The 26,656-nt window shown below is 52.5% G+C and overlaps 1 protein-coding gene and 1 long non-coding RNA gene across 49 annotated transcripts in view; one reads left to right on the top strand and one right to left on the bottom strand.

Annotated features, from left to right (window-relative positions):
- Positions 1-12,209, bottom strand: part of FCHO1 (FCH and mu domain containing endocytic adaptor 1) — a 41,544-nt gene extending 29,335 nt beyond the window's left edge. For 6 of the 48 annotated variants that reach the window (XM_077978427.1, XM_077978428.1, XM_077978393.1 and 3 more), the window contains exons 1-4: positions 12,150-12,209; positions 5,465-5,614; positions 5,250-5,339; positions 4,740-4,813 (exon numbers count right to left, since the gene is read on the bottom strand). Coding sequence is in view for 37 of the 48 variants with exons in the window: in XM_077978393.1 (XP_077834519.1) it covers positions 4,740-4,766 (27 nt within the window). In the remaining 11 variants the exon portion in view is untranslated. Of the gene's footprint in view, positions 1-4,739; positions 4,814-5,172; positions 5,340-5,464; positions 5,723-8,714; positions 8,880-12,149 lie in introns of those variants that run through there. The other 42 variants (XM_077978386.1, XM_077978411.1, XM_077978418.1 and 39 more) reach the window with 24 other exon arrangements.
- On the top strand, positions 8,939-18,229 carry LOC144336861 (uncharacterized). The gene is made up of 5 exons (XR_013409266.1): positions 8,939-9,075; positions 10,606-10,683; positions 14,294-14,436; positions 15,003-15,648; positions 18,010-18,229. It is a non-coding gene; the product is annotated as an uncharacterized LOC144336861 (long non-coding RNA).
- Positions 18,230-26,656: the final 8,427 nt, after the last annotated feature.

Genomic DNA, 26,656 nt, shown 5'->3' with positions numbered 1-26,656 from the left:
TTTAACAGGCACATGCCACCACTATGCCCGGCTGATTTTTGTATTTTTAGTAGAGGCAGGGTTTCACCATGTTGGTCAAGCTGGTCTCGAACTCCTGACCTCAAGTGATCTGCCTGCCTCGGCCTCCCAAAGTGCTGGGATTACAGGTGTGAGCCACCACACCTGGCCTCATACACACCTTCTAATCCCACTTCTCTCCACCCCTTGCAGACCTGGTCCTCTGTGCCCGCTGTTGGGATTGGACACCTTTAGATTTGGACTTAAAACTCACCATTACAACTTTAAAACCAATGACTAGATGGGTGTGGTGTCTCACATCTGTAATCCCAGCACTTCGGGAGGCTGAAGCGGGCAGATCACTTGAGGTCAAGAGTTCAAGACCTGACTAGCCAACATGGTGAAACCCTGTCTCTACTAAAAATACAAAAATTAGCCAGGCGTGGTGGTGGGCACCTGTAGTCCCAAATACTCGGGAGGACGAGGCAGGAGAATTGCTTGAAGCAGGGAGGCAGAGGTTGCAGTAAGCTGAGATCCCACCACTGCATTCCAGCCTGGCCAACAGAGTGAGACTCTGTCCCACCCCTCCCCCCCAAAAAAAAGGTAATCAGCTGGGGTCTTGGGGTCTGATGGAACTGGGGACATTTTAGCATCAAATCAGGTCTTGTAAGAATACTGGAAGAGGCCGGGCGCGGTGGCTCAAGCCTGTAATCCCAGCACTTTGGGAGGCCGAGACGGGCGGATCACGAGGTCAGGAGATCGAGACCATCCTGGCTAACATGGTGAAACCCCGTCTCTACTAAAAAATACAAAAAACTAGCCGGGCGAAGTGGCGGGCGCCTGTGGTCCCAGCTACTCGGGAGGCTGTGGCAGGAGAATGGCGTGAACCCGGGAGGTGGAGCTTGCAGTGAGCTGAGATCCGGCCACTGCACTCCAGCCTGGGCGACAGAGCCAGACTCAGTCTCAAAAAAAAAAAAAAAAAAATACTGGAAGAGAAGGCTTGTGGAGGGATCTGATGCCATTTAAGTCCCAACATACATCAGTGAAGTCATCCCTCTGGCAGCATTTGGCCGGTTTTCCATAAATGGTAGTTTCCTGTGCCCTCCTCCAACCTGCCGTTCACCCTCCCAGGTACCTGGAAGCTTGAATGTTATATATATTTTTCTATGTTTGAGACAGGGTCTCGCTCTGTCTCCCCAGTTGGAGTGCAGCGGCACAATCATGGCTCACTGCAGCCTCAAATTCCTGGGCTCAAGAAATCGTCCCACCACAGCCTCCCAAGTAGCTGGGACCACAGGCACATGCCACCATATCCGGCTAATTTTTTTGATTTTTAGTACAGACAGGGCCTTACTATGTTGCCAAGGTTGATCTCGAACTCCTGGACTCAAGCAATTCTCCTATCTCAGCCTCCGAAAGTGCTGAGATTATAGGCGTGAGCCATCACACTTGGCCAGAAGCTTGAAGGTTAAAGCCAGAAGTCACTGCTAGATAGCGTTTCCTGCTGCATCAATGGAGAAACTGAAGCCAAGATTGGGGCAGACCCAGGTCAGCCTCAACCCCAAATCTCCCAATGGTCACACTTCATTCTAGAATCATCGATGGGTCCCGATTGCCCACCAGACGCTGAAGTTCAAGTCCATGGCCTGGAATTGCCACTCCAGCCTCATTTCCTAGCTTCTTCTTAGCCTCACCCACAAAACAGCAAATAGCAAAGACAGGCAGTGCCCTTCCACCACCACACCTTTGTCCAGGCTATTCCCACCATCAGCTCTCCAGTCTCCATCTCCTTCCACCCATCCACATCCTTCCACTTCTCAAGGGTCATTGCCACCTGCTCTAAAAACTTCCCTAACTCTGCTCAACCCCCCTCCCCACTTCACTGTTGCTCCCTCCAGCTCGCCAGGAATATATTTTATTTTTTATTTTTTATTTTTTTAGACAGGGTCTCCCTCTGTCACCCAGGCTGGAGTCCAGTGATATCTTGGCTCATTGCAACCTCCACGTCCCAGGCTCAAGCGATCCTCCCACCTCAGCCTCCCAAGTAGTTGGGACCACAGGTGCACGCCACCATGCCCAGCTAACTTTTTGTCTTTTTAGTAGAGACAGGGTCTTGCTATGTTGCCCAGGCTCATCTCAAACTCCTCGGCTCAGGCAATCCACCATCTCAGCCTCCCAAAGTGTTTGGATTATAGACGTGAGCTACCGTGCGCCACCTATATTTTCTCTCTTCTTGTGTTTAGAATTGTACTTTCAAAGTTCAAGTGTCCAATCGCCTTATACGCACAGGGTCACTTTGGGTTGGTGACTTCGTCTCTCTGGCCTCAGTTTCCTTCCTTGTGTGACAAGTGGGGACAACAACAGCACCCAATTCCCAAGGGTCTTGCTGGGCTGAGGCTGGCACAGTGCTGGCCCCAGGAGATCCTCGGGTGAGGCTGCACCAGGCACCACCGCCCAGGCCAGCATCTGGGTCTGACTCAGAGCCAACTACTGGCCCGTTTCCCAGACCTGGCAAACCCCCAGCGGCGTCTGCCTCCCTTGGACTGGGCTGGCAGCCGAGGGTCCTAGGAGGGGCTGTCTCAGGTCTGTCTCTCCCACCAGAACTTCAAGACTTCAGACTTGCTTCAGTGCCAGCCAAACGGTTTTTTGGTTTTTTTTTTTTTTTTTTTTTTTTTTTTTTGAGACAGAGTCTCACTCCATCGCCCAGACTGGAGTACAGTAGTACAATCTCACTGCAACTTCCACTTCTCAGGTTCAAGCGATTCTCCCGCCTTAGCCTCCCAAGTAGCTGGGACTACAGGCTCATGCCACTATGCCCAGCTAAGTTTTGTATTTTTAGTAGAGATGGGGTTTTGCCATGTTGACCAGGCTGGTCTCCAACTCCTGACCTCAGGTGATCCGCCCCCCTCGGCCTCCCAAAATGCTGGGATGACAGGCATGAGCCACTGCGCCCAGCCAAGAGTGTGGTCTTTGTAACAGAGCTTATTTATGTCCTTCCCCTGCTCACCCTTCCCCCATGACTTCCTAGTACACTTTATGCTTCAGCCCTGCCCTGGCGCGATGAGACTGGGCATCCCTGTCTGGTTTAATCTCCCCTGATGAGAACCTCCTTTGATCCATCAGGGCCCCGGCATCACCCAGCAAAGAAACAGGCTTCTGTGGCGGCTTCAATACCAGCAACTGATAAAAAGAAACCTTGACAGTGACAGAAGGCCTCCCTGAGTCTGGGGGTGCATGGGGTGCATGGGGTGCATGGGGTGGGAGTGGCAGTGCAGGAATTTCATCCCTTTTTCCCAGATGGGGAAACGGAGGTTCAGGCAGACAAAGCCATTTGCTCCAGGGCTTCCAGCAGAGCCCAGTTCGAATCCTGAACTCAAAGCTCTTAACCATTCTCTACCAGGATATCTTTGGGTGGGGTGGGGAAGTCGGGGGCGGTTTCTATTTTCTCTTTGCTGATCTGAATTTTCTGCAGCGAGCCTGCACGCCTCACACAATTAAAAGGGATTTAAAATAAATGTAGGTGCCATTGTCAGAGTTCCAAAATGAGGGTAACTTCTGATCCTCAAATGGTCACCTCCATTACACAGCAGTACTAACAGGAGCTCAGAGAAGGGTAGCCCCTTGCTGGGGTCACACAGCCTTTCAGGGGCAAATCGAGTCTGACCTTTGGAGAGAGGGCGGAGGTCACACCCCTGCAGGTGGCAAGGGAGTGCGGCCCCTTTAAGAAAGCAAGTGCCAGTAACAGGAGCCCCAGCTGGGGAGGGAGCAAGGGCAGGAGTGGGGATTGTTGCCAGGGGCAACCAGTCACCTAGCAACAGGCTTCCTCCCTGCAAGCTCAGGGCTTGCAACTGGGGAAGGGGCTTTCTGACCTGGTCCTTCCCTGACTCCTGGGCCCTCCCCTGTTTACCCATCCTCTGTGGCACCCCATTAGCCTGGCTCTGCAAGAGAAGTCCCTGTTCCCCGAACTTGCCACTCAATGTCACACCTCTGGTCTTTTGCCCAGGCTGTCCCACAGCAAACACGATTCCGTGTCCTGGTTCCCACTGTAGGACCCCCAAGGCTGGGTTCAGCCCTGGTCTTGCAGGGCTGAAGGTGTCTAAGCTGGCTCTGAAGGTGTCTAAGTTGGCTCTGGGTCCCCTAGACTGAGGACTCCTCCCTTGGGGCTGGGGCTGGGATGGATTCTCTCGGAGGCCCCAGCATCTCCTAGGGCTGGCTGGGGATGAGGTCACAGTGGCAGGGAGAGAGGAAATGAATGAATGAAAACAAATCTGTCTCACTCAGCATCCCTTGGGCTACAGTAGGTGATCTCCAGCCTGAACAGTGGAGGGGTGCACAGGCCATGAGAGGCCAGGTCAGGAAAACCCCCTAATTCTCCAGGGTGGGAAGGGGGTGGAAATTCCCTGGCTGGAATGACCCTGGGTCCTAGAAGTTCAGTTTGGCCCTGGGTTTGAGCACTGACTCTGCACTTTTTCATGGGGCAACTTCAGGTTGCCTAGATGTTCCCATTCTGGGCCTTGGTCTCCCTATGACACAAGCTATGACTTGCCCAAGGTCGTAAGGCCTGTGAGGTCTGGGATCAGTGTGAATTCAAACCCAGCCTGACTCTTCCCACTTTAACTTCCATCCCTTGCAGACCATCCACCTGTCCAACACTCTACCCACAACTCACCCAGTCCCCCCATCTCCATAAAAGTCCCTGCAGCCCTGCCAGCATCCCCCGCCAAAATAAGAGTCGGTCTTACCCAAAAATGCTCCCCAAAATACGACATCCTGATGGTCTCTGTGGAGACCCCTGCAGGCCCCGTCCAGTGCCTGTCTGAAGAGAGAGGCAAGTTTGAGCTACAGAGTCATTGCCAGTGTGGGCTTGATGGGGGGAAAGTCCCTCCCTGTAGAGGAAGGAGAGAAAGGACGAAGGAGGAACTGAAAGCTCCAATGCTAAGAGCATGCCAGGACCCCTGAGATAATTCAGCCCCAGTGCTGGTCCCAAGTAGCTCCAGCAGAGGGGGTCAGAACAAGACATAGATGCTCCCAATTCCACAGAGTCAGGACTAGACTAGGTGGAGGAACAAGAGCTGAGGGAGTCTAGATTGGAGGAGGTGGCATGGAATGTGGGGTTTTTAGGTACATGTAAGAGTTCATAGCAGTGGGTAGGAGCAGTGCTGGATGACCCCTAACCTTGGCAGGAAAACTCTGATCCACTTCACAGATGGGAAAACTGAGCCCTCCCCGCCCCCAGAGGGGAAGCCACTTGCCAAGATCACACAGCTAGGAAGGGACAGTAGATTTGTACTCTGGACTGGCTGAGCCCAGACCTGAGCTCTCGACTCCACTCCAGGCGGCTCCTGCAGGAAGAGGTTTGAAGAGAAATAGATGCAGGGGCTGTCATCAGCCACATAGGGCTTGGGGTCCCTGAAGTGTCCCTGAGGGTCCCTTGGGGTCTTCTGAATTCCTCTAGGACAGTCCCCACCTTATGCACCCTCCTGGGAGTCAGAGCTCACTCCTCACTGTGACGACCCAGCTGGCACTGCTGCCCCCATGAGTCCCAACCCTGCCCTCGAAAGCCAGTGTTCACCTGGTGTCTGAGTCACTGTCCAGCTCCGTGCCTCAGTTTCCCCATCTGCAAAATAAGAAGGAATGCTTACAAGGGATCTTGCTGGGGAAACCCAGGTGTTTCTGCACAAAAGGCTGGGTCAGGCCGCCTGGCAGGGGATGCACAGGCAGTGTCCTTGGCATGTTCTAGAGGCCAGGCTTGTCACTGGAGCCTGCAGGCCTCATCCATAATTCATGACCCCACAGGCAGCTCGGTAGCAGCTGGGAGCCTGGGAGGCACAGCGGCAGGAGTGACAGGGACCCGCGACCACAGGATGGGGAAGCTCCCGGGGCCTTCCCAGGAAAGGACTGAGCAAGACCTTGGGCAAGGCTGCCCCTCGCTGTGCCTCAGTTTACCTAATCTTGAAAGTTAGTTTAGGCTAGGAGTGGTGGCTCACACCTGTAATCCCAGCACTATGGGGGACTGAGGCAGGTGGATCACTGAGGTCAGGAGTTCGAGACCAGCCTGGCCAAAGTGGTAAAACCCTGTCTCTACTAAAAATACAAAAATTAGCCACGTGTGGTGGTGGGCACCTGTAATCCCAGCTACTCGAGAGGCTGAGAGGAGAATCGCTTGAACCTGGGAGGCGGAGGTTGCAGTGAGCTGAGATGGCGCCACTGCACTCCAGCCTGGGCGACAGAGTAAGACCCTGTCTCAAAAAAAAAAAAAAAAGAAAAGTAAAGAAAAGAAAAGAAAGAGAGAAAGAAGAGAAGAGAGGAGAGGAGAGGAGAAGAGAAGAAAGTTAGTTTAATTGGACCCATTATCATTGAGCCTCCAATCCCGGGACTTCTGTGAGTCACCCAAGAGCTCCCATTTGCTCACCCAGACTAGGACAATGTCAGGGTCCCTGAGTTGATTCAGCCCTGGGCCTGGCCCTGCAGGAGTCCCCAGTCTAGAGAGACAGAGCTGGACACAGATCCCCCCATCCTGCATGGTCAGGGCTGGGCCAGATGGAGGGACAAGGTCCAAAAGAGCCTAGACTAAAGGAGGGCTCATGGGAGTTGGGGTTTTAAAGCATGAATAGGAGTTCACTGGGCAAGGAATTATTTGTTTCAACAAACATTCCCAACCCTGCACTGGTTAATGACAGGGCCCCTGAAAACCTTCAGTCCCCTCTGCAGCCCCTTAGGAAACCTAGTTTGGTGGCGGGGGTAGGGTGGTGACCATGCTACACTGACATCCCTAGGGGAAAAGCCCTAAATTTCCATATCATTTCTTAGCTTCTGTCCATGACCAGGACCCTAAGCATCTCCAAATCTCTTAGCGCTCTGCTGACTGGCGTGGGAACCACTAGCCCCATGTGGTGACTTAATTTTTCTTTTTTTTTTTCGGAGACAGGGTCACGCACTGTTGCCCAGGCTGGAGTGCAATGGTGCGATCATAGCTCACTGCAGCCTCGACCTCCCAGGTTCAAGGGAGTCTTGAATAGCAGCCTCCTGAGTAGCTGAGACTACAGGCTCACACCTGAATTTTTGTATTTTTTTTTAAATTTTTTAATTTTTTTTGGAGACAGGGTCTTGCTCTGTCACCTAGGCTGGAGTGTACGGTGGCACGATCACAGCTCACTGCAGCCTTGACTTCCCAGGCTCAAGTGATCCTCCCGTCTCAGCCACCTGAGTAGCTGGGACTATATGCCCAACTAATTTAATTTTTTTTTTTTTTGTAGAGACTAGGTCTCACTAGTGTTGCCCAGGCTAGTCTCGAACTCCTGAGCTCAAGCCATCCTCCTGCCTGGAACTCCCAAAGTGCTGGGATTGCAGCCATGAGCCACCACCGCGGCCTTAATTTTTGTATTAATGTTAAACCAAGGAAAATTAAATACAATTGGCTGGGCGCAGTGGCTCACGCCTGTAATCCCAGCACTTGGGGAGGCTGAGGTGGGTGGATCACTTGAGGTCAGGAGTTCGGGACCAGCCTGGCCAACATGGCAAAACCCCATCTCTACCAAAAAAATATAAAAATCAGCAGGGCGTGGTGGCACACACCTGTAGTCCCAGCTACTTGGGAGGCTGAGGCACGAGAATCGCTTGAACCTGGGAGGCGGAGGTTGTAGTGAGCCGAGATCGCACCACTGCACTCCAGCCTGGGTGAAAGAGCGAGACTCTGTCTTAAAAATAATAAATTAGGCCGGGCGCGGTGGCTCAAGCCTGTAATCCCAGCACTTTGGGAGGCCGAGGCGGGTGGATCACGAGGTCAGGAGATCGAGACTATCCTGGCTAACATGGTGAAACCCCGTCTCTACTAAAAATACAAAAAACTAGCCGGGCGTGGTGGCGGGCGCCTGTAGTCTCAGCTACTTGGGAGGCTGAGGCGGGAGAATGGCGTGAACCCGGGAGGCGGAGCTTGCAGTGAGCCGAGATCACGCCACTGCACTCCAGCCTGGGAGACACAGTGAGACTCCGTCTCAAAAAAAAAAAAAAAAATTAATTAAATAAATAAATAAATAAATAAATAAAATTATATACCCAACTCCTCGGCTGTGCCAGCCTCTCTTCCAAGGCTCAGTAGCTACATGGGGCTGGTGGCTGCTGTAATGGATGACACAGATGAGAAAGCCCTGCCGCCAACATTGTTCTAGAAGATCCCAGGAACCAAGGAGCCCAAGTTCCCCAGAAACCAAGAATCTCACTACTGTTTTTACAGTTTCAATTAGATTGCCTCACCCCACCTCTGGCAAACAGATATACACGGAGCACCAGTATGTGTGCGACCCTGTACCTAACTATTCACACGCCTCTGCTCATCCAAGCTTCATGTCATGCCCTCAGATGCAACCCCAACTTTATGAGGGAAACTGAGGCACAGAGCAATCAGTCATGGGTCCCGGCTGACTGTGATTTTGCCCCTGGTCTGTCTGCCAATGACCTCCTGTTTGAAACCATCACGCATGGCTCTCTGGGTTTCCAAGCCCCCTCTGTCGCCCCCCCAACCCAAACCACCACTCACAGCTGGAATGGAGGATGGGGGGCAGGGCAACGGGTGGCCCCATCAGGCTTTGGCCAGCCCAGGAAGTGACACCTGCTACTTCTCCTGAAACCCAGGTTCCGGGCAGGGGGGGCCTCCCCTCTGTTCCTGAGGGGGGCCAAGGAGAGATGATGGGTATCTACTGGCCAGGGCTGAAACTCACCGGACAGGGTAGCGAGTGGGATGGGGCCCCCGTCTGATGGGGCAGGCGCCAGGAGACAGCCACGAGGCCACTTCCGTCAGCACCAAGTTGGAGGCTTGTGTGCATGGGGGGGACAGGAAGCTCACCCCGCCCCGCCTACCATCCAACCGCCACCTTACCTCCCCCGCCCAATCAGCACCCGTGGGACCTCCCTGGAACCACATAGGCCATGGGTGAGTAAACAAGAGGCACCTGAACCTGGAGCCCCCCCCCAGCCTGAACCTGGAGCTGTTCTTACCGAACAAATATTAATCATGACAACAATTGGGAAATAAGTGAGCACCAACCCTAGCCCAGGCATTCAACATCTTGCCATCCCGAGGTAGGCCGATACCCGCTTCACAGAGGGGGCAAACTGAGGCTCAGAGAGGGAAATGCACTCAGAAAGGGGAAGACATGGCCAGGCGCGGTGGCTCACGCCTGTAATCCCAACACTTTGGGAGGCCGAGGCGGGGAGATCATGAGGTCAAGAGATCAAACCTATCCTGGCCAACACAGTGAAACCCCGTCTCCGCTAAAAATACAAAAATTAGCTGGGCGTGGTGGCACGTGCCTGTAGTCCCACCTACTTGGGGGGGGGAGAGAGAGAGAGAGAGAGAGAGAGAGAGAGAGAGATAGACGGGAGAATCGCTTGAACCCGGGATATGGAGGTTGCAGTGAGCTGCGATCGAGCCACTGCACTCTAGCCTGGGCGACAGAGAGAGACTCTGTCTTGAAAACAAAACAAAACTATATTTGCCAATTACATTGGCATAAACATGAATATATTAATATTACACACAAAAATGTTTCCTTCAACCCAAAAGTTCATTTTTTTTCCCTTCGGATTTTAAAAGAAGTGAAAACATCAACCTACGGACCCCTAAAAGCACTGTGAGCCTGAGACATCGGGCTTGTTGGGTCTGATGGAGAAGTCAGCCCTGCTAGAACCCAAGTCTCCCAGCCTGTACAGCGCCAGCACAAAGCCCAGAGACAGCCAGAGACTTGCCCAAGGTCACACAGCACACTGCCAGCTGACTCAGAGGTCCCCATCCTGCCTTCCCGGCACCAAGTCTTGCAAACCTGGGGCTGAGACATGTAAGCAGCCCCAGAACAGTTAAAACAAAGCAGGAACCACATCAGCAACAAAGGCAAGACCCGAGCTCCCATTCTGGGAATTGAGTGGTGCCTGGCTGGGTGTCCAGAGCCACTGACGTCTTGCCTGGTGACCTTGGGCCACTCCTGACCTTCCAGGATCTGGCTTCCAGGATCCTGGGAAGCAGGATCTGGCTTCCAGGATCCTGGGAAGCAGGATCTGCCATTTCCCTCTCTCTCTCGGACCCCAGTGAATGTACAGTAGGGCCAGTAGCAGCGGTTTCCTCATCCTTCCCACGGACCGGTCACTTGGTTCAGGCAGGTACCATGCTGTTTCCATGACCCACTATGTCATGTCTCCCCTCTTGGCTTAGCCACCTGGGCTGCGATCACTTATACAATCTGGCTTGATTCTCACCACCGCACCTCAAGGCAGGGTCTTATCTCGACCAGCACCACGATGGGGAAACTGAGGCACATGCCCCAGGTCACACACTCAGGCCACCAAGTGGGGATCTGAGCCAGGGATTCTCAGGAATTTTCTGTTCTCCCCATGGGTCTCCTCCCTCTTCCTCACTTCATTTGGCAAACATCTATCGAATGCCTACTGTATGCCTAACTTTCCCAGGTGCTAGAGTCTCCTTCGGCAATGCCCTTGGTAGACTCCCCCTTCCCCTCCCTCCTCCTGGTCAGCTGTGACCCGATTTAAAGAGCACTAATGCTGTCATTAATATCATAATGATCATGTCTGTATTTACAGAGCTTCCTCCTCCCACAGACTCCTCTCATCCTCCCAGAGGAATTCAGCCCATTTCACAGAAGAACAAACCAAGGGACCAAGTGAAAACACACACAGGTAGGGGCAAATTCAAACCTGGGGGTGTCAGACTCCCAGCCCTGTGCCCACCACTGGGAGGGGGCTCCAAGGGACAGGGCATGAGCTGGCCTGGCAACTCCCACCTCCTCCTGCCCAGGACCTCGCCCAAGAACAGGTTCGCCCCTGGTGTGGGTGATGGTATGTGGGTCAGGGTGTGCCCTAGGTGGCCCCACTGGTGAGACCAGGGTGGTGATGCCCCGTCCCAATGATTGCAGCTTGGTCCTATGTTTTACTCCCTGCCCCCATACCCCCAGCCCCAATATCAGAGTGTCATCATCAACCTATTTTGCAGTGCAGTAAACTGAGGCTCAGAGGATAGCAAGGCACTGTGGGAGGGTCTCCAAACCCAATACTCTCTTGACCCCAAACCACCCACATGTTAAGCAAAAGAGTGAATCACCATCAGACAAAATGTGGGCTGGGTGAGTTCAGAATCTGTAAAATGCAGGGTCCGAAGCTCCCAACCTCAATTTTCAAAAGAGGAAACCGAGGTTTGGGAAGGCGCTGTCACCTGCCCAAGGTCACCAGTGAAGCAGGTCCATTCGACTCTGCCTCCTGGTCCCCATTGCGGCTGGGGCAGGTGACTCGGGGGATCCAAGGCAGATGGAGGGGCCCCCCACCACCCAAACCTCCTCCGCACCCCACTCACAGCCAGCCTCTGGCAAGATCCTAATTTACCTCGATTTATTTTAATCCCCAGGAACAGATGCTAGCTGTACACCCCGCCCCTCAGTAAGAGAGGGACCCCCCCAAGTCCAGGCTCCAGGCCCTTCAAGGCCTGGCCTGGATAAACCGTGCCAGGCAGGGGACCCCACACTGACCTCCTCCCCAAAATTCCAACCTTGGGGTCCGCACAGAAGATGCCAGTGAAACGCCTCCCACCCCATCCTTGAGGTGGGGGACTGGGATGGGGCAGATTAGAGGAGGGGCCAGGTGACCCTCCAGCTCCTCCAGCCATCAGGCCTGGAGAGGGGTTCACAGTGGAGGAAAAGGGAAGCGGGTACCTCATCCTCGGTCCCCGGTGGTCTGCAGGCCGGAGCTGGGAAGAGGGAATTTGCGGGTGGTCCCCATCTCGGCCACCGCCCAGGGTTCCAGGCTGGAAGGGGAGCGGCGCCCCCATCTTTGCAGCCCCAGAACCCAGACCTAGGCTTAGAATAAAAGGATTTGGGGAGGGGTCTCGCGTCGTCACCGCCCCCGTGCACGCTCGGTTCTAGGCCAGGAGACGGTGGATTTGGGGAGCGGTCCCCGTTTCCGCCTGCGGACCCCCGATTACCACTTGGGGAAGAAGCCGGGGCGCCCACCGCTTAGCCCCTAACCCCTGCTCTCCATCCCTCGCGTCCCGCCGCGCCTTTGCCCTCCGCAGCCGCCGGGGCTGCAGGGCACGGTGCGCGTGGGAGGCTGCGCGGGCCAGGGTGTCCCAGGGGGTTCCGGGGGGCAACACTCACCTCCTGAGCTCCGGCCGAGCCCCGCGCTCGCCGCCACCTGCGGCTCGGTCGCTGACACCCGAGCCCGCCCCGCCCCTCCCTCCGCGGCTGCGGCGCGGCTGCCGACTGGCTCCGCCCCCTGGGCGTGGCCTACAAAGTCCCCACCCCCGCGACGGCGCCAGGAGGCAGGGCGGGCTCTGATCCCGCGCAGTCCCCCATTGGGCCATTTAGACGGCCGTCTCCGCCAGCCCAGCGCGCTGATTGGTCCAGCCTAAGACCAGGATCTTTTTAATAGTCCCCCCCTTTACGCCACCCGCAGCCATTTGCATAATTTAAAGAGACAGGCGCCACTCTTTCCCCCTGAGAGTCAGTGGTAAAGGGTAAGGAGCGACCAACGTTTATTCATCGCCCAGGCAGGGCTCATTTGATGACCCCCCACAAGCCTGTAACCGGAACGTTATTGGTCTTTATTTTACAAGTGGAAAATCTGAGGCTCAGAGAGGGCAAGGTCTTGTTTGGAGGCCACACAGCAAGTCTGCAGCCGGCCTAGGGCAGCCCCGGGATCCGGCCCCTTGCACAGGAGGTCATCCCCTCATAGGACATATGACAGTTCTGTTTTGGAGGTCGAACTCGATTGCTTGAGGTTAGGAGTCCGAGACCAGCCTGGCCAACATGGTGAAACCCCGTCTCTACTAAAAATACAAAAATTAGCCGGGCGTGGTGGCAGCTGCCTGTAACCCCAGCTACTCCGGAGGCTGAGGCAGGAGAATCACTTGAACCCGAGAGGTAGAGGTTGCAGTGAGCCGAGATCGCACCACTGCACTTCAGCCTGGGTGACAAGAGTGAGACTTCGTCTTAAAAAAACAAACAAAACGAAGAAAAAGAAAAAATAAACTTACACAACACCTGCCAGTCCCCCGTTCTACCCTCTGCTTAGGGACAGGGCACCCGGCTGATTGCTCTTGCCTCTCTCCACCAGCCTCCCAGGCTCAGTCAGGGCAGCCCAGGAGCACAGACCAGAAGCTTGGGAGACCCTAAGGATCTTCTCTTCCCTTCATCACCAGCATTTCATCCTGTGGATTCAGTGTCTCTGAAACAGTTCCAAATTCATTTTCCTACACCCCACAGTGGTCCAATTATCTTCAGCCTGGATGCTGCCTCAGTTTCCTATTTGTGCTTCTTGTTCCCTCCATCCCAGCCCTACACAATCCCTGTTCTCCAAGGCAGCTACAGATGTTCTTTCTTTTCTTTCTTTCGTTGTTTAGAGATGAGGTCTTGCTCAGTTGCCCAGGCTGGAGTGCAGTGGCATGATCATAGCTCACTGCAGCCTCAAACTCTCAGGCTTAAGTAATCCTCCTGCCTCAGCTTCCAAAATGCTGAGACAACAGTCATGAAGCACTGAAACTGGCCAGTTCATTTTATTTCCAAATAAACCTTTTATTTTAGAGCAGTTTTAGATTTATAGAATTATTGTGAAGATAATACAGAGAGTTCCTGTATACCCCACACTCAGCTTTCTCCTATTTTTTTCTTTAATTTTTTTTTTTTTAATAGAGACAGGGTGTCCCCATGTTGCCCAGGCTGGTATCAAACCCCTGGGCTAAAGCAATCCTCCCATCTCGGCCACCCAAAGTGCTGAGATTAACAGTCATAAGCCACTGCGCCTGGCCTATTATCATTATTATTTGAGACAGAGTCTCTCTCTGTCGCCCAGGCTGGAGTGCAGTGGCAGGATCTCAGCTTGCTGTGCAAGCTCTGCCTCCCAGGTACACGCCATTCTCCTGCCTCAGCCTCCCAAGTAGCTAGGACTACAGGTGCCCGCCACCACACCTGGCTAATTTTTTGTGTTTTTAGTAGAGACGGGGTTTTATCATGTTAGCCAGGATGGTCTCGATCTCCTGACCTCGTGATCCACCCGCATTGGCTTCCCAAAGTGTTGGGATGACACCGCACCCGGCCTATTATTATTATTATTATTAATTTATTCATTTGGTGAGACAGGGTCTTGCTCTTGTCGCCTAGGCTGAAGTACAGTGGCGCCATCTCAGCTCACTGTAACCTCTGCCTCCCAGGATCCAGCAATCCTCCCACCTCAGAGTCCTGAGTAGCCGGGATTAAAGGCACGCGCCACCACGTCCAGCTAATTTTTGTATTTTTTTGCACAGACGGAGTTTCACCATGTTGCCTAGGCTGGTCTTGAACTCCTGAGCTCACTCCATCCTCTCCCCTCATCCTCCCAAACTGCTGGGATTGTAGGCGTGAGCCACTGTACCTGGCCTGCTTCCCCCATGATTAACACCGTCCATTGGTATGTCCATTTATTACAATGTCTTTTATCTTTTTCTTTTTCTTTTTCTTTTTTTTTTGAGACGGAGTCTCACTCTGTTGGCCAGGCTGGAGTGCAGTGGCGCCATCTCGGCTCACTGAAACCTCCGCCTCTCGGGTTCAAGCGATTCTCCTGCCTCAGACTCCCGAGTAGCTGGGATTATAGGCACCCACCACCACACCCAGCTAATTTTTGTATTTTCAGTAGAAATGGGGTTTTGTCATGTTGGCCAGGCTGGTCTCAAACTCCTGACCTCAGGTGATCTGCCTGCCTCGGCCTTCCAAGGTGCTGGGATTACAACAGTGAGCCACTGTGCCCAGCCCGCCTCCCACATGATCATCACCTTCCACTGGTATGGCCACTGGTTGCAATGTCTTTTTTCTGTCCTAGAATCTTACATGACATTTACTCCTCATGTCTCCTTAGGCTGTTCTGGGGTGTGACGGTTTGTCAAACTGTCTTGTTTTTGGTGACAGTTTTGAGGCATGGCGGTCAGGTGTTCTATAAAATGTCTCTCCACTGAGGTTTTTCTGATGTATTTCTCACAGTTAAATGAGGGTGATGGATTTGGGGAAGGAAGACCACAGAGCTGAAGCGCCCATCTCATCACACCATATCAAAGGTACAAACTGTCAACATGCCTTACTCTGCTGGTGTTGACCTTGATTTCCTGGCCGTAATGGGATCTGTCAGGTTTGGGGGTTGTTTGTTTTTTGTTTTGTTTGTTTGTTTTTTGTTTCTTTGTTTTCTTGAGACAGAGTCTCGCTCTGTTGCCCAGGCTGGAATGCAGTGGCGCAATCTTGGTTCACTGCAACCTCCGCTTCCCAGCTTCCAGCGATTCTCCTGCCTCAGCCTCCTTAGTAGCTGGGATTACGGATGCCCGCGACCATGCCCAGCTACGTTTTGTATTTTTACAGAGACAGGGTTTCAGCATATTGACCAGGCTGGTCGTGAACTCATGACCTCAGGTTATCCTCCCGCCTCGCTCTCCCAAAGTGCTGGGATTACAGACGTGAGCCACTGTGCCTGGCCTGTTTTTTCTTTCAGAATGTCCTTATTTTCCGGCACTGCAAGATGCTCTGGGCTCTTCTTGTATATTTCCTGTCCTGGTTCTAGAATCAGCCTTTTCTCCGAGGAGTAGCCCCGGTACCTTTGAGTGGAGAACGGTGTTAGAAACCAAGACCTGGGTCGTCAGTGTGCTTGTTTTTTGTTTGTTTGTTTGCTTGTTTTTGAGATGGAGTCTCACTCTGTCGCCCAGGCTGGAGTGCAGTGATGTGATCTCAGCTCACTGCAACCTCTACCTCCTAGGTTCAAGTGATTTTCCTGCCTCAACCTCCCAAGTAGCTGGGACTACAGATGTGCACCACCACGCCCAGCTAATTTTTTTGGGTTTTTTTTTTTTCGTATTTTTAGTAGAGACGGGGTTCCCCCATGTTGGCAAGGCTGATCTTGAACTCCTGACCTCAAATGATCCACCCGCCTGTGCTTCCCAATGTGCTGGGATTCCAGGTGCATGTCACTATTCCCGGCTAGTTTTTGTATTTTTAGTATAGACGGGGTTTCACCATGTTGGCCAGGCTGGTCTTGAACTCCTGACCTGAAATGATCCACCGCCTGGGCCTCCCAGTGTGCTGGGATTACAGGCATGAGCCACCACACCCGGCTAATGTGTACTTGTTTTTTTATTATTATTTTTTTTTTTTGAGACGGAGTCTTGCTCTGTCGCCCAGGCTGGAGTGCAGCGGCCGGATCTCAGCTCACTGCAAGCTCCGCCTCCCGGGTTCCCGCCATTCTCCTGCCTCAGCCTCCCGAGTAGCTGGGACTACAGGCGCCCGCCACCTCGCCCAGCTAGTTTTTTGTATTTTTTAGTAGAGACAGGGTTTCACCGTGTTAGCCAGGATGGTCTCGATCTCCTGACCTCGTGATCCGCCCGTCTTGGCCTCCCAAAGTGCTAGGATTACAGGCTTGAGCCACCGCGCCCAGCCTGTGTACTTGTTGTTACTGGGGTGTTGTGTCTTGAAGGACCTGTCTGCAGACAGAGCAGGGAGGCATATGTGTGTATATATGTATATACACATATCTATACATATTTTGCTGTAACTATCTATATTGGGCAGAACATGAGCTCAGCCTCCTCCCCTTGCTCGTCTGTAATCTTCTACTTTATCCCCGAGAAACCTGGCTCCCACCGCCAGCCCTCCAAAGTAGGAGGCAGGACTCAACTCCAGAGGTGGGGCTGTGACATTGGACCAAATTGAGGACTAGCTATTATAAAACAGACCCCCAGGGAAGGGGCTTTTTTTAAGATATGCCCACCGGTGTGCCATGTCAGTTTACCGTTGCCATGGCAACATGCAGAAGTTACCACTCCTTTCCATGGCAACAACCCTGATGACTCGGAAGTTGTCACCCTTTTCCTGGAAGTTTCTGCATAAACTGCCTTAATTTGCATATATATATATATACATTTTGGTTTTTTGAGATGGCATCTTGCTCTGTTGCCCAGGCTGGAGTGCAGTGGTGCAATCTCAGTTCACTGCAACCTCTGCCTCCTGGACTCAAGCGATTCTCCCGTCTCAGCCTCCCGAGTAGCTGGGATTACAGGCGCACACCACCATGCCTGGCTAATGTTTGTATTTTTAGTAGAGACGGGCTTTCACCATGTTGGCCAGGCTGGTCTCGAACTGTTGACCTCAGGTGATCCGCCCACTTCGGCCTCCCAAAGCGCTGGGATTACAGGCGTGAGCCACCATGCCTGGCCTTCATTTGCATACAATTAAAAGTGGGTATACATATGAGTGCAGCTGTGCCTGTGAACTACTATTCTGGGCGCACTGTCTATGCAGAGTAGTCTTGCTCAGCAAGGAACAGCACCTCTGATGCTGCTCTACACAGCCACGTCAACAAATGCTGCTGTTTAGGGCCAGGCGCGGTGGCTCACGCCAGTAATCCCAGCACTTTGGGAGGCCGAGGTGGGTGGATCACCTGAGGTCAAGAGTTCGAGACCAGCCTGGCCAACATGGCGAAACCCTGTCTCTACTAAAAATACAGAAATTAGCCGGGCGTGGTGGCTCATGCCTATAAGCCCAGCCATTTGGGAGACTGAGGCTGGAGGATTGCCTGAGCCAGAGAGCTGGAGGCTGCAGTGAGCTATCATCACACCACTGCACTCTAGCCTGGGCAACAGCGAGACTGTCTCAAAAAAAAATAATAATAAAATAAAATAAAATAACCAGGCCTAGTGGCAGGCGCCTGTAGTCTCAGCTATTTGAGAGGCTGAGGCATGAGATTCACTTGATACTGGGAAGCGGAGGTTATAATGAGCCGAGATGGTGCCATTGCACTTCAGTCTGGGTGACAGAGCAAGACCTCTCTCAAAAAAAAAAAAAAAAAAAAAAGAGAGAGAGAGAGAAAAGACCAGGCATGGTGGCTCCCTCCTATAATCCCAGCACTTTGGGAGGTCGAGATGGGTGGATCACCTGAGGTCAGGAGTAGTTCAAGACCATCCTGGCTAATACGATGATGCCTCATCTCTACTAAAAACAAAAAAATTAGCCGGGTGTGGTGGCAGGCTCCTGTAATCCCAGCTACTTGGAAGAATGAGGCAGGAGAATCGCTTGAGGCAGAGGTTGCAGTGAGCCAAGATCACGCCGTTGTACTCCAAGAGCTAAACTCCATCTCAAAAAAAAAAAAAAGAAGAAGAAGAAAAGTTGCTGTTTACCAGTCTGGGCAACATTGCCAAACCCCATCTCTACAAAAAAAAAAAATACAAAAATTACTCCAGGCACAGTGGCTCAAACCTGCAATCCCGGCACTTTGTGAGGCCCAGGTGGGAGGATCACATGCGCTCAGGAGTTTGAGACCAGCCTGGGCAAAATGTGAAACCTTGCCTGTGCCAAGAATACAAAAAATTAGCTGGGCTCCATGGCTTGTGCCTGCCTGTAGACCCAGCTACTTGGGAGGCTGAGGTGGGAGGATCCCTTGAGCCCAGGAGGTGGAGGGAACAGTGAGCGGAGATCATGCCACTGCACTCCAGCCTGGGTGACAGAGCAAGACTCCGTCTCAAAAAAATAAATAAGTAAAGAAATAATTCTGGCCGGGCGCGGTGGCTCAAGCCGGTAATCCCAGCACTTTGGGAGGCCGAGACGGGTGGATCACGAGGTCAGGAGATCGAGACCATCCTGGCTAACACGGTGAAACCCCGTCTCTACTAAAAAATACAAAAAACTAGCCGGGCGAGGTGGCGGGTGCCTGTAGTCCCAGCTACTCGGGAGGCTGAGGCAGGAGAATGGTGTAAACCCGGGAGGCGGAGCTTGCAGTGAGCTGAGATCCGGCCACTGCACTCCAGCCTGGGCGACAGAGCGAGACTCCGTCTCAAAAAAAAAAAAAAAAAGAAAAGAAATAATTAGGTGGGCATAGTGGCATGTGCCTGCGGTCCAAGCTTCTCAGGAGGCTGAGGTGGGAGGACTCCTGGAGGCTGCAGTGAGCCAAGATCATGGCACTGCATTCCAACATGGGCATGAGAGTGAGACCCTATCAAAAAAAGAAAAAAAAAAGAAAGAAAAAAAAAGAAGAAAAGAAAAGAGAAGAAAAGAAAAAGAAAAGTTGCTATTTAACACAATTGACTTGCCCTGGAATTCCTTCCTGGGTGAAGCCAAGAACCCTTCCAGGCTAAGCCCCAGTTTTGAAGCTCACTCATCCTCATCACCTTCACGTGCTCAGCTATTCCACTGCAGTGCACGTGTGTAGCAATTCCAGAATGTTGAACCGGGACCCACAGCAGGGTTTCAGACAGAAACTGATCACCTTCTTCTCCAGCTTGAAACACTCCCCAGACTCCCCCACACTCTTGGTAAAAACTGCAAACCCATCTCAGCAGCCCATCATGCTTATGGGGTCCAGCCCTCCCTACGTTCCTATCCTCATCTCTCTCTACCTGCCTCAATGCAGGGGGCACAAAAGCAGTTCCACCTCAGGGCCCATCTGACTGGTAATTTTCCTACCTTGAGCTCTTAGTTCCTGTTTGGTCCCCTCCTCCAGGAAGCCCTCCATCTGGCCTCCCAGGCTCCTTTCCCACCTTTAGCCCTTGTGGTCCCTTCCTCCAGGAGGCCATCCATCTGGACTCCCAGGCTCCTTTCCCACCTTTAGCTCTTGTGGTCCCCTCCTCCAGGAAGCCCTCCTTCTGGCCTCCCAGGCTCCTGTCCCACCTTTAGCTCTTAGTTCCTATGTGGTCCCCTCCTCCAGGAAGTCCTCCTTCTGGCATCCCAGGTTTCTTTCCCACCTTTAGCTCTTAGTTCCTATGTGGTCCCCTCCTTCAAAAAGCCCTCCAGTTGGCTTCCCGGGCTCCTGAAAACCCATCTGGCCTTCCTTCCAAGCCAGTGCTGATCCCCCAGGACTGGGATGTTATGTTAGGCATTGCCCCCTCCCCCTCCAGCCTGGGAGCTTCTTAGGGGCCCTGGTACCATCCACACCTGTCAGGTGAGGTCTGAACTGCATCCACACTCCCCCAGACACTCCTCTCCCAAGCCTGGGCCAGGGGAAAGTGAGCTCAGAGAAAGCAAGCTACTCTCGGAAGTCACACAGCAAACACATGTCAGAGGCAGGACTTGACATGGGTGTGCTGGTACCACAGCTCACACCTGCCCTGGGCCTAGATCCCAAAGGATGCTGTAGGGGGTGGGGAGGACAGGATGACATAGGGCAGGCCTGTTTGGGGGTACCTGGGGCCAAACAGGCCAGGGAAGAAAATTCAGGGGTCCAGTTGCCAAAACAGCCCAAGGCTCCCTACTCCTCCTGGAGATTCAGGCCAACTGTCTTATTTCTGAGATTGGGGAAGAGGAGAAGCCCAGAGAGGTTAAATAACATTCCCGAAGTCACCCAGCAGCGCTGCCAAGCTGGGGCACAACCAACATTTCCCAAGAACCTACTGTGTGGGGGCAGGTACTGGGTCCTGTCCTGGGCAGCGGGGACCCAGAAACAACCAAGATGGAGAGGGTGCAGCTCAGAGTGAGGGGAATCAATAGAAACATATTGACACATTGACATATAAACATGTAAACAAGTAAGAGTCTGCTAGGGCTACGGACTAAAAAGAAATACAACAGGGAGATGTGCTGGTGGACAGGATGACAGTTTTTAATTTTAATTTTTATTTATTTATTTATTTAGAGATGAAGTCTTGCTCTTGTACCCCAGCCTAGAGTACAATGGCGCCATCTCGGCTCACTGCAACCTCTGCCTCCCGGGTTCAAGCGATTCTCCTGCCTCAGCCCCCCGAATAGGTGGGAATACAGGTGCCCGCCACCATGCCCGGCTAGTTTCTGTATTTTTAGTAGAGATGGGATTTCACCATGTTGGCCAGGCTGGTCTCAAACTCCTGACCTCAGGTGACCCACCCACCTCAGCCTCCCAAAGTGCTGGGATGAGTCACCACGCCACCACACCCGGCTTTATTTATTTATTTTGAGACAGTCTCACTCTGTTGCCCAGGCCATCTCAACTCACTGCGATCTTTGCCTCCCAGGTTCCAGCAATTCTCCTGCCTTATCCTCCTGAGTAACTGGGATTACAGGCGCCCACCACCACGCCCGGCTAATTTTTTTTTTTTTTTTTGAGACGGAGTTTTGCTTTTGTCACCCAGGCTGGAGCGCAGTGACGCGATCTCAGGTGACTGCAACCTCCGCCTCCTGGGTTCTTCTGCCTCAGGCTCCTGAGTAGCTGGGATTACAGGCATGTGCCACCACACCTGGCTAATTTTTGTATTTCTAGTAGAGATGGGTTTCACCATGTTGGCCAGGCTGGTCTCGAACTCCTGACCTCAGGTGAGCCACCCGCCTCCCCCTTCCAAAGTGCTAGGATGACAGGCGTGAGACACTGCGTCTGGCCCTAATTTTTGTATTTTTAGTACAGATGGGGTATCACTATGTTGGCCAGGCTGCTCTCGAACTCCTGACCTCAGGTGATCTGTCTACCTCAGCTTCCCGAAGTGCTGGGATGACAGGCATGAGCCACCAGGCCTGGCCAGGACACTTTTAAGAGAGGGGGTCAGGAAGGGTCCAGGCAGTGGACTAAGAGGTAGTAAGGAGGGCTACCTGGAGGAGGTGCCATAGCAGGCAGGGCTCCACTACGCCCTGCCCCATCACTGCCTCTCACTGGGAAGAGCTGACATCATCCTAGAAATTAGCACTGGCCACGCCCTACCAGGACCTGGCGCCTCCACCCACTCGCACTGGCAGGCCTCTCCCAAGTCCACACTTTAAGCCTGCTTCCCCTGCGTCTCCCCTCCCCCAGGCCCCATGGGGTTTGGTCCCAGCTGCTCAGTGAGGCCTCCAGGCAGCTGCCTCCCACACTCTTCCCCCTTTGCCGGGGCTTCAGTGTCACCCTTCTCTCGGTTCCTCCCGCAAACCAGGCCTTTGCCTCTGCTGGTGCCTCCTCCAGGAGCGCCCTTCCCCTTCCCTAGCAAGGCTCATCCTTTTGCATCCTTGGGAAGCCTCCTTTAACTCCCCACGCAGCAGCGCTGCAGGCCTCCTCTGAGCCCTCGGGGTGCGCGTGCCACCTCCCCACACCTCACACCATAAGCTGTTACTTCTTTGTGTTTCGTTGGCCCAGTTGACACTGTTTGCCCCGTGGGAGGAACTTCCAACAGTTTTTGTTTTTGTTTTTTATTTTATTTTATTTTATTTATTTATTTTTTTGAGACGGAGTCTCATGCTGTTGCCCAGGCTGGAGTGCAGTGGCGCGATCTCGGCTCACTGCAAGCTCCGCCTCCCGGGTTCCCGCCATTCTCCTGCCTCAGCCTCCTGAGTAGCTGGGACTACAGGCGCCCACAACCGCGCCCGGCTAATTTTTTGTATTTTTAGTAGAGACGGGGTTTCACTGTGGTCTCGATCTCCTGACCTTGTGATCCGCCCGCCTCGGCCTCCCAAAGTGCTGGGATTACAGGCTTGAGCCACCGCGCCCGGCCTTGTTTTTGTTTTAATGTTGTTTGTTTTGAGATGGAATCTTGCTCTGTTGCCCAGGTTGGATCTCGGCTCACTGCAACCTCTGCCTCCCAGGTTGAAGCAATTCTCCTGCCTCATAGTAGCTGGGATTACAGATGTGCACCAGCACACCTGGCTAATTTTTGTATTTTTAGTAGAGATGGGGTATCTCCATGTTGGCCAGGCTGGTCTTGAACTCCTGACCTCAAGTGATGTGCCCACCTCGGCCTCCCAAAATGCTGGGATTACACGTGTGAGCCACTGCACCCGGCCTAAAAAGCTTTCTTGAGAGTCAACTGGCAAGGAGACAGTAGGCGAATTTCAAATCTGTCTCTTCAAGCTGGAGCTTGGGAGCAGGTTTCTTTTTTTTTTTTTTTTTTTTTTTTCTGAGATGGAGTCTCTGTTTCCCAGGCTGGAGTGCAGTGGCGCGATCTCAGCTCACTGCAACCTCCGCCTCCTGGGTTCCAGCGATTCTCCCACCTCAGCCTCCAGAGTAACTAGGATTACAGGTGCTTGCCACCACACCCGGCTAATTTTTTGTATTTTTGGTAGAGATGGGGTTTCACCATGTTAGCCAGATTGGTCTCGAACTCCTGACCTGAAGTGATCCGCCCACCTCAGCCTCCCAAAGTGCTGGGATTAAAGGCATGAGCCACCGCGCCCAGCCAAGGGAGCAGGTTTCATAGGCAGAGGATTACCATGGGGATGATATGATTGCATCATGTGCAGGGGTGATGATGCGTTCTCGGTGCTCAAGTCCACACTGCAATAAACAAGGCACCGCCTTCCCCCTTTTATTTTTTGAGACAGGGTCTTGCTCTGTTGCCCAGGCTGGAGTGCAATGGCGAAATCACAGCTAACGGTAGCCTCAACCTCCGGGGGTTTAAGTGATCTTTCCACCCCAGCCTCCCAAGTAGCTAGGACTACAGGCATATGCCACCACACCCAGCTAATTTTTGTATTTTTTGTAGACGGGGTCTCACTATGTTGCCCAGGCTAGTCTCCAACTCCTGGCCATGAGAGAGCACACCCAGCTTTCTCTTTTGAATTTTGTCCCCATTCCTTTTTTTTTTTTTTTTTTTTTTTTTGAGATGGAGTCTCACTCTGTCACCCAGGTTGGAGTGTGGTGGTGCAAGCTCAGCTCACTGCAATCTCCACTTCCTGGGTTCAAGCAATTCTCCTGCCTCAGCCTCCCACGTAGCTGGATTACAGGTGCGTGCCACCACACCCGGTTAGTTTCTTTTGTATCTTTAGTAGAGACAGGGTTTCACCATGTTGGCCAGGCTGGAACTCCTGACCTCAGGTGATCTGTCTGCCTGGGCCTCCCAAAGTGCTGGGATTACAGGTGTGAGCCACCACGCCCGGCATAATCCCCATTCCTTGATCTGAGTACTTGGGTTCTACCTGTGGTTGAGTTTTTCATTCCACTCAAGGGTTATGCATTGGGCATGCTTTGTTCATCTGTTAATGCTCCAGCCATATGTGACTTGCACCCTGGGGGTCCATTGCACTGAAAAACAACTCATAATTTTGTTACATTTTGTTACTAACAAAGCTGAACCAGATTGGATTGGTTCTATGTTTATACCACACCCATTTGTTGTAATCTGTTCAGCCTACAACAGCCAATTCAGTGGTCTGGACAGACTATATGGCTTAAAATACCAACAAAGTTTACTCTTTGACTTTTTTTTTTTTTTTCAGAGTCTTGCTCTGTTGCCCAGGTGTGAATGCAGTGGCACGATGGCTTCACTGCAATGTCCTTCTTCCCCGGTTTAAGTGATTCTTCTGCCTCAGCCTCCTCCCGAGTACCTGGGATTACAGGCATATGCCACCATGCCTGGCTAACTTTTGTATTTTTAGTGGAGATGGGGTTTCACTACGTTGCCCAGGTTGGGGGTCTCAAACTCCTAACCTCAAGTGATCTGCCCACCTCAGCCTCCCAAAGTGCTGGGATTACAGGCATGAGCCACTGTGCCCAGCCACCTTTTGCCTTTTAACTAGAGATTTTTGTCCATTTACGTTTGTTGAAATGACTGGCAAGTTTTATGTACTTTCCTCATCTTATTTGGGGCTTTCTATTTGTACCCTTTCCCTATGAGCCTTAGGTGGGAATATATCTTTTTCATTCTAATTTTACTCCCTCTACTATGTGGAAGTCATAGACTAGTTCTGTTCTCCTAGTATTTACTGCAAAATCTTTACTATTTCTCCTATGCTCACCCAAGTAATATGTTACCTCCCCACAAAGATTTTAAGACCTTCTTCCTCCACTTAGCTCTTCCTATTTGCCATTGTTGTTGAAGTTTAGTTTTTAACCCTATCACTATAATTTTTTTTTTTTTTTTTTGAGACGGAGTCTCGCTCTGTCGCCCAGGCTGGAGTGCAGTGGCCGGATCTCAGCTCACTGCAAGCTCTGCCTCCCGGGTTCCCGCCATTCTCCTGGCTCAGCCTCCCGAGTAGCTGGGACTACAGGCACCTGCCACCTCTCCCGGCTAGTTTTTTGTATTTTTTAGTAGAGATGGGGTTTCACCGTGTTAGCCAGGATGGTCTCGATCTCCTGACCTCGTGATCCGCCCATCTCGGCCTCCCAAAGTGCTGGGATTACAGGCTTGAGCCACCGCGCCCGGCCATTATAATTATTTTTAATGGTGGTTATTTTTTATTGATTCACCCACAAATTTTCTTTTTTTGTTGTTGTTGAGACGGAGTCTTGCTCTGTCGCCCAGGCTGGAGTGCAGTGGCCGGATCTCAGCTCACTGCAAGCTCCGCCTCCCGGGTTTACGCCATTCTCCTGCCTCAGCCTCCCGAGTAGCTGGGACTACAGTCACCCACCACCTCGCCCGGCTAGTTTTTTGTATTTTTAGTAGAGACGGGGTTTCACCGGGTTAGCCAGGATGGTCTCGATCTCCTGACCTCGTGATCCGCCCATCTCGGCCTCCCAAAGTGCTGGGATTACCGGCTTGAGCCACCGCGCCTGGCACACCCACAAATTTTCTACTTTTCTGCTCGCCGATTCCTTCTGCACGTCAGCCCTGTACCTAGATCACTTTCTTTCTGCCTGAAAAACTTCCTCAGAATTTCCTTCAATGAGGGTCTGCAGGAGATAAATTCTCAGCTGCTGTCTTCATTTCATTCTCATCCTCCAAATTTATGTATTTATTTATTTTAGAGACAGGGTCTCACTTTGCTTCCCAGGCTGCAGTACAGTGGTGTGTGATCATAGCTCACCGAAGCCTCCTACTCCTGGGCTCAAGCTATCCTCCCATATCAGCCTCCCGTGTAGCTGGGACCATAGGTACATGCCACCACACTTGACTAATTTAAAAATGTATTTTTGGCTGGGTGCAGTGGCTCACGCCTGTAATCCCAGCACTTTGGGAGGCTGAGGGGGGTGGATCACAAGGTCGGGAGTTTGAGACCAGCCTGGCCAATATGGTGAAACCCTGTCTCTACTAAAAATACAAAAATTAGCCAGGTGTGGTGGCACGCACCTGTAGTCCCAGGTACTCGGGAGGCTGAGGCAGGAGAATCACTTGAACACTGGAGGCGGAAGTTGCAGTGAGCCGAGATTGCGCCATTGCACTCCAGCCTGGGCAACAGAGCAAGACTGCATCCCCCCCCCAAAAAAAAAAAAGATACACAAAGCTAGGCTGGACACAGTGTGGCTCATACCTGTAATCCCAGCACTTTGAGAGGCCGAAGTGGGCAGATCACTTGAGGTCAGGAGTTCGAGACCAGCCTGGTTAACATGGTGAAACTCTGACTCTACTAAAAAAATACAAAAATTAGCCGGTTTTGGTGGTGCATGCCTATAATCCTAGATACTTAGGAGGAGACTAAGGCAGAGGAATCACTTGAACCTGGAAGGCAGAGGCTGCAGTGAGGCGAGATCATACCACTGCACTGCACTCCAGACTGGTGACAGAGTGAGACTCCATCTAAGAAAAAAGGAAAACAGGCCGGGCGTGGTGGCTCACACCTGTAATCCCAGCACTTTGGGAGGCCGAGGCGGGTGGATCACGAGGTCCGGAGATTGAGACCATCCTGGCTAACACGGTGAAACCCTGTCTCTACTAAAAATACAAAAAAATTAGCTGGGCGTGGTGGCGGGCACCTGTAGTCCCAGCTACTCAGGAGGCTGAGGCAGGAGAATGGTGTAAACCCGGGAGGCGGAGCTTGCAGTGAGCCAAGATTGTGCCACTGCACTCCAGCCCGGGCAA

Source organism: Macaca mulatta, chromosome 19 (assembly GCF_049350105.2).
Source record: "Macaca mulatta isolate MMU2019108-1 chromosome 19, T2T-MMU8v2.0, whole genome shotgun sequence".
Lineage (NCBI taxonomy): Eukaryota > Metazoa > Chordata > Mammalia > Primates > Cercopithecidae > Macaca > Macaca mulatta.
Note: the sequence above shows the minus strand (reverse complement) of the source record. Positions and strands in the feature narration are given on the sequence as shown.